The following is an 8,014-nucleotide window of genomic DNA, read 5'->3' as shown; positions in this document are numbered from 1 at the left end:
GTGAGTAGGCAGTAGAGCTGTAACGGTTTGGAGATCTGGAAAAGGTCTGGGCTGCAGGTAGGAACGGGAGTGTTGTTGTTAGCATACGGGTCCACTTAGTATCACAACAGTGGATGAGGGAGGAGTGTTGGTCGGGCAAGAGGAGGACCAGAGAAGGCCCCAGGCACTGAGCATTCGGCCTGCAGGAGAGCAAAGAGGGGATCCAAAACACACCAGAAACGAGCAGGAATGAAAAAGGAGGAAAAGCAGAGAGTGGAGGGCATTCGTGTTGACACGTCTAATACCGCAGACTTCGGAAGGCAGCTTTAGTAAATCATCTCTTTTTTTCCTTTCTTTCTAATTTAGAAGGAAAACCATATTATGCCTCTAGACAGGAAGAAGGAAGGAGGGGAAGGGAGGGAGGGACAGAAAGAGATTGTAATAAGAGTGGAAGAAAGAGAGGGACAAAGAGGGACAAAGGCAGCAAACAACAGCACAGCAGCCCTTCAGACTCAGGTGCTTGCAATCACGTAAAACAACTTTCAGAAACATCAGACGCGATCCTGCTCTGAAATTTATTGAAGCATTTTAAGTCCTTTGTAACATTTTACCATATCCTGCTTCTCTTTCTCTCTTGAAAGGAAGGAAGAAAGGATTTGTTCTAGGCGCTTCTACATAGTTGTTTGATTTAATCTTAACAACAGTTCTGAGACATATGAATTATTCACCCCATTTTATGAATAAAGAAACTGAGGATCTGAAAATAACTTCAGCTGCAAGACTGATACAAAATAGATACTAGGATAGCTCACTGCTTTCTCACAGTCAACTTGAGAGAGATTCAAGCTAGAAAGAACTGTCTCCTTAGCTTTTAATTAAGGTGGGCAAGGGTTCCTAGGACTGTACGGTGCAAAATTGCTGCTGAGCCTCCCAGGACCCCCTTAGTGCGTACTGTTCTGTGTTAACATGGGATTATGCTTGTTAATGGGTAGTGAATAAATTATAGATCTCTCTTTAATTAATCATTTCTCTGTACTATCCAGTGCTAATGGAATATTTTTGTAATTGTTTCTCCATATGTGAAGGTAACACTTTAAACCTCTTAAAATGTCGCCGAAGAAGCTACTTCTAGATTCATTCTTCTGGGATGGTTTTGCTAGCAGACCATGGTGTTTTTTAAAATAGGTTTTTCCTTCAGAACAAAACTCCACCAGAAATGTCATACTCAGACAGGATTATGGAAAAGTGTGTTAAAGAAGTCAAAAGGTCGTTTCATATAAAATATATTGGCCAATAAATTGATGTTCAGTTCATACAGTCTTTCTAGGACATTCTAGGACATGAGAAAAAGAGGTGGTGTGATACTGGGGGAAAATGTAAGCTTTGGAGTCATGCAGGCTTGGCTTTAGAGACTGGCTCTACTATCTCCCTGCAATAGAGTTGGCAGGATTCTAAGTCACCTGGCCCTTGTGGCATTTCTTGTTCTTCATTTCTGTCTCTGACTCAATATGCCAGTCCTGGACATGCTCCTCCAGGGGAAACATCGTTACACCTACCAGGCCTGTGCCACTTCCACCTGCCTACCCTGTTATTCTCTCCGTAGATAGATGGAAAGATAGATCTCACACTTTCCCACTGAGCAAACACAGCAACCACAATATGCCACGAGCATTGGGACGGCCCTGTGATGGTAGAATACTCTGGTTGCTATGTGAGCAGAGAAGGATCTGTACTCACACTGGCAGGGCAGATCAGTGAGGTTTCCCAGAAGAAATGACGTTTGCCCTGATTCTTAAAGTTAGCCAGGAAAAGGACTCAGGGTGGAGGACGAAGAGTTGCAAGGTACAGGGAGTAACAGCAGGGCAAATGTGCCATTTCACTTATCTTCTGTCTACTATCCTCAACACCCTTCTTGATACCTTCTCTTGCAGAGGCTCTGAGTTGCCTACCAAATATCCACTTGCATTCAGGTGTAGGACTTGAGTACATCTCCATAAAAGAGATGGAGTATGCCGTTCTTTACTCTTTCTTCCATCATGTTGTCTGAAAGGTGGGTGTGATAATGAGAGCTCTGGTAATCATTTTAGACCACGAGGAAGAGAGAACACAGGCACACAGGAAGAACTGGAGCTGGGAAATAGAAGGAGTTTGAGTCCCTGACAACCATGTAAAGTCAGATTATCTCAACAATTTCTACTATGTAAGAAAAAGGTAAACTCTTCCCTTGTCTGGGTCATTACTACTTTGCATTATTTTTTTAAATTATATGCAGCCAATCCTAAGTGATACACTTTTTAAGACCATTCTAGCTCACAAATAATGATAATTTCCTTCTCTAAATTATAGCACATATTTTTACCACTCACTAAACAAATAAATATCTGCCTGGAAACAACCATTGTGTGACATATTCACTTTTTCTAGATTTACATCATAACTTTTCAACAAGTTATTAGCTCTCGAGGGCACAGTATCAGGTCACACTTTTTCCTTGTCACCTCAGTTCTTAGCAAATTATCTGGCATATAGTACATGTTTACTAAATGTTTACTGTCTGATTATGCCATGATTGCTTTTAGAAAAAAATGTAGGGACTTCCAAATCTTTTTCAAAAAGCTTTCAGAAAGGGAAATAACAGTACAAAGAAAAATATCTCCTCTAAGGAAGAAAAAGACAATGATGGCTCTGAGATGTCATGACTTAATGTATGGTCAAGACATCTCTGGCTTTGCTTTCTTAGAAATAAAAGTTGCTAGCACATAGACCTCCTTCTAGGCCAAAGCCAATCCATCCGTGGGCAGAGCCTCCGTGAGTTTGTCACCTCCGGTAACATATGACCTCCCCAAAACACAACCTCATGCAGATGGAAAGCACGTGTGCTAAAAGTCAGATTACCGCACACACACTTTACTTCCATGTCTTTATCTCAATGCAGAATTCCTTTACATTTACATAATCATCTATTGAATCTCTAATTTTTCTTTAAAAACCTTCAGCACTCTGTGTCTTGGGACTGTCTTTCTGCAAACACCCAGTTTCCACAGACTGCCCTTAAAACATATCTATACAGTCCCTGGGCTGTTAACTATCATGAGGAAAAAGAAAAGCAAGTGAAACTGAGGAAGAAAGAAAAGAAAAGTTACATTTGTATGTCTACCAAATGTAAAAAAACCAAAAAACAAAACCAGGAAAGACAATTTATAGTATCAAAAGAAAATTAAATCACTTTTTAATTGACTTTCTCTTTGCTGGTTCTGAAGCTAAGCACTTGTTTTTTCCTTATTAACTTTAGTCTTTTGAGCAATTTTTTCCATTGTAAGCATTTTCTAAAAACTCATTTTCACACATTTCTCAGATACATCAATCCTTCCGGCATTCCTCTATGCACACATTATGGTACCCAGCTCTAAATATAAAAGACTTTTATTATGTCCATTAACCATGGACATATGTGCTCCAAAAGTTTCCTGACATGCAATCATTTGTGGTTTTTTAATTATAAACAGAAAATACTCGCTAGAAAAATAAAGAAGCAAGCCCATAAACATATCTTAATACACTGAGTTTTGTTTGTATACAACAAAACATTTAGATAAATGACTCCCCCAGTTCCAAGCTCCAGGATGTGAGCTTGCATACGTTTACAGACACACAGAGATGCACATGCATTCACATGTCCAGTGAAATTCTTGCACTGGACAGGACTCAAACGTCTGTAACTGCAGCTACTGCTGTCTTACTTTGTAAATCAGGGATGGACTTTCCTTACACTCACCAGGTCTCACTCCACGTGAAAAATTAAATGGGAAAGATGGCAATGCCCAGTAAAACACCTGACAAACACAGTCACTTTTTTTGAATGCTTTTTATTTTAACAACCAAAAAATTCTAACAGCCTAACAATGCACATAAGTTAAAAATTAATTATCACTTAGTGATAACAAAGATAGTTGATTTACATGGAAAAAAGAACATTTACAATATGTTAATCCTTATTCACATTGTTGATACCGCAATAAAACACAATTTGTTTTTTCATTTCACGAAAAAAAAAAAAGGCGGGAAATTGTGCTTTGTCAAGAGGCACTACAAGAGAAAGTTTCTTCTTCCAAATAGATATTATATGACAGATATTGAATAAATAGACATATATGCATTGTAATTCGCAAAGATCTGGCAAGACCACAGGCTAAAATGCCCACAGATTCACTTAGAACCACTGCAAACTTGGCAGTGAAATTAAAAAATAAAAGGCAAGACTTAGCATTGAAAAATACCTAATAAATTTTTGGTTGAAGTGTAAAAGATACCAAATGCGGATGCCATCGATCGATGAACCACCTTGTAAGAGCTTGGCAAAATCAGTTTCCATTACGTGTACAGAGTGACCTTCAGCAACAGTGTAAGAAGACAATTTGGAAAGAGTAACTCGGAGATCAGGAAGCAGCAACCATGGACTTTCTGATTAAAGCTGCAGCATACTACAGAAATAGGAAGGATGGGCCCAGGGCTTCACTGCAAACCACCATCCTTTTGCAAAGGTATATGACGCTCATGTCAAGATAATTTTTTAAACATCGTTATTTGAAAAAGTACAGGAAAATGTCCCTTTAAAAACTCCAGAGGTTACTGAGCAGCTAGAATTAGCTTGTATTGCAACATGTCTTCTCCCTGTAAATGGTAAGTTCTGAGTTATTATCTACACATAGAGGTTTTTTTTTAACTCCGACCTTTTATACCTTTCAAATATATAAATAGTATTAACAGTTATATTACAATGTTTGTGTAGTAAACAGAAAATAACTTTCAAAGTGATATTGCATGAGGTCTTTGACAAGGTTGCATGAGAGCACAACTCAAAACAAAACAAAACAAAACAAAGATCCAACCGCGTGGAGTGTTTGGCAGCCTCCTTGAAGCATGGATTCGGTTCTCTCGGCCAGTCCTGGAGGTGAGGTCTCCTCTTGCAATGACTAGGAGTGGACGTGGGAAGGGAGGCTACTGGTGCTCCTGCTGGGAAGCCAGGGGTGGCTGGGAGGACTATAGTAGATGTGCAGCTTTAATGCTCATTCCACTCAACAGCCAGACGGCATTAGTTCTGCTTTACGTAAGGTAATTGCTATGTAGGTAACTGGGACAATGTTTCCGTTTATGATGAGTAGGTGATTCCACTGAAACTGCTTCGCTTACTCTATTGCCCAGAGCTGCACAATGATTCAAAACCAGGTTCCTGTTAGGGCTGCCCCTAGACCAGGGAAGGGGTGAGGCTCGTGAGAGCAGGGACCAAAGACGTCTGGTTAGGTGGATGGGAGGTGTGCGGAGAAGAGGAAGCCCAGAGTGAAACAGACATGAGAAACGTCTTTCGGGAGACGGAGGGAATGAGATTGACTTGAGAGGGAGCCCCATTAACTGGGCAGCAACTTCTTTTCTAACTTAACATTACATTGAACTATTTTCTATTAAAAAAAAAAAGAAAAAGAAAACAGCAACAATAAACAACTTTAAAATGAGCAGGCTTATTAATTTCAAGATTTGAAGCCACGAGCAGGTAAATAAATTTCACAATAAAATGTGGCTCACACTATGAATTCCATACGTCCAACGTCAAAATGTCATTTTAGCGAGACTGCACTAATGGACAAGTTTCCTCTGTACTGAATTTCAGTTTGACTCATTTGGAATTCCACAGAAATTCATCTGTTCACTACAGTAATGACAAGTTGAGTAACGGACACATTGAGTCATTTTAAGTGTGCATTGTGTCTTTAACATTAATTTGACTTGTATCATTTTAAGGTGCCCTGATTTCTTTTTCACTTTACTTTCTTCTTTCTTTCTTTCATTCATTTTTTTTGGCAGTGTTGATTTATTTTGTTAAATACATACCTCAAAAATTACCCATCAAGCTGCCAGATAGGAAGCCATAGAATTAAAAAAAATCAGGGACAAATACAGAAAATAAATAGGAATTCAAAAATAGTCACCCCACCCTGAGAGCAGGCCGCAGTTTATCAAAAAGCCAAAGCGACTCACTGTGAAGTGGTTTTTTTTTAATACATAAACAAGTCTCTTCTTTAAGAACTCATTTCACAGTCTATTCTTTCAGATTGTAAAGTTCTCTGTCCCATGCAATTTAATATATATATGTAAATATATAGATATATACATATACATATACACACACACTTGTAGCTTCCTTCATTTACTTTGTAGGTCTTCTCATCCTGGAACTTGCCTGGTGTCTCTTCCATGAGTGCGAGGAAAATGAAGGCAGAGTCTCCCGTGATTTTAATTACTATGATCCAGTCAATTGTAAAAGCGTAACACTTAAGTGTCTTTGCCAAGGCGATGTCTGATTCGGAAATACTGAACTCATTCAGTCTACAGGTGTATCCTGTGCAACAAAGAAATATCAAAAAAGGTAAGAAAAACAAAATAGACCAAAAAAAAAAAAGACAAAAATAAAATAAAGCAAAAAAAAAAGTTTTTAAAGAAACTAAAACAGAAAATCCTTGGACCGATGTATTGCTTTGCCTGGTAGGAGTTCACATTATCTCTGGTCGATCTCGGCAGGCGCGGCCTTGCTCTTCTCAGCATTTTCCTCCTCAGCCTCCACTTTGTACATCTCCTCCGAGCCTTCCTCACTGTCATTCTCCTCGGACTCCGTCAGCAGCTCCTCGTCCTTATACTCGGCCACGTCCACCGCCGAGCCCAGGTGCTCCTTGAGCTTCCCATGGTGCTTCACATGGTACCGCTGGTTCTGGAAGAACTTGATGATGGTGTGTTTGGGGAGATCCAGCTGAGCAGAAAGCGTGTGGATCGCTTCCTGGTCGGGGTACAGGCCCACATCATGAATGAAGCTTTGGAGGATCCCGAGGGCTTCCAAAGAGATCTTTGTGCGAGACCGGGGCTTTTTGGCACAGCTGTCTTCAGTCGGCGGAGGCGGGGGAGGCGCTTCTTCTCTGGGAGGGGAGCTCTCCTTGGCTGGCTGAGACTGCTGCCGATGAAGGACCTGAGAATTAAAATTAAAAAAAACACACACACACACATTAACAGTTGATTCATTAGTTCACCTTTCAAAAGCCATCATCCCCCTGAAACATGTGGTATCTGCCTAGCACTGGAGTAACGCTGTACTCATTGTAAACTCAGGTCTTCTGAAAACTTAAAAGAATTTCTGGAGGCTCAGAATCCCATCTACAAAACAAGAGGTTAATAATAGTAATGTTTGCTAATGTTTCCATTCTGAAAGGCAAAGAAGTTAAGTCATTTGTTGCCCAAAGTCATTTGAATTCAAAGGATCTGGCTCCAGAGTCTTCCTTACAGTTAACCAGCATGATGTGCCACGTCTCTGAAGCCCAGTGACAAAGAAACTGGACCCAGAGGGAGTGTGCAGGCCCTACAAAAGAGATCTCATGGATTTAAGTCCAGACTCTTCCACTTAGCTGGGGGTCCTTGGGCAGGACACGAAAAGTCTTTAAGCCTCAGTGTCATCACCTGTGAAAGAAGGGTAGGACACTGATTTCCCAGAGATGCTGTAAGGATGAAATGACATAATGCATGTAGAAAACAGTGCTTACCTTAAATCAGAGGTTGACAAACCTTTTCAGCAAAGGTCCAGATAGGAAATAGTTCAGCCTTAGCAGGGCCATACCATCTCTGTTACAATGCCTCAACTCTGCCTTTGTAGTGTGAATATAAACAAAAAGGCACGGCCATGTTCCAATAAACTTTATTTACATAAACTGTGACCAACTGGCTTTGGCCCATGGTCTATAGTTGATTCACCTCTAGCTTAGGGTGAACATCCAATAAATGAGAGTCATTATTATCTCAGCCTCATAATTACTCAGAGTATATTTGGTCAGAAAATCAATTCTCCATAAAAATTGGAGCAACTTTTATTTTCTTTCAAGCCCTGTTCTTGATCCTTAAAAACTATTTTTTAAAAAAATACAAAAACTTCAAGTTAATTTAAAGATACACCTTCTTCTTAAATTATGAACTTTAAATGACCAGTTTATATGCAAATAAA

General features: G+C 39.8%; 1 protein-coding gene across 4 annotated transcripts in view; it reads right to left on the bottom strand.

The window, feature by feature from the left end:
• Positions 1-5,781: 5,781 nt before the first annotated feature.
• Positions 5,782-8,014, bottom strand: part of SATB2 (SATB homeobox 2) — a 178,576-nt gene continuing 176,343 nt past the window's right edge. For all 4 annotated transcript variants that reach the window (XM_072961523.1, XM_031678076.2, XM_072961525.1 and 1 more), the window contains one exon: positions 5,782-6,991. In XM_072961523.1, the coding sequence (XP_072817624.1) occupies positions 6,530-6,991 (462 nt within the window). In that variant the 3' untranslated portion in view covers positions 5,782-6,529. The remainder of the gene's footprint in view (positions 6,992-8,014) is intronic.

This window comes from Vicugna pacos, chromosome 5 (genome assembly GCF_048564905.1).
Source record: "Vicugna pacos chromosome 5, VicPac4, whole genome shotgun sequence".
Taxonomy (NCBI): domain Eukaryota; kingdom Metazoa; phylum Chordata; class Mammalia; order Artiodactyla; family Camelidae; genus Vicugna; species Vicugna pacos.
This window is presented reverse-complemented; position numbering and strand designations above follow the sequence as displayed.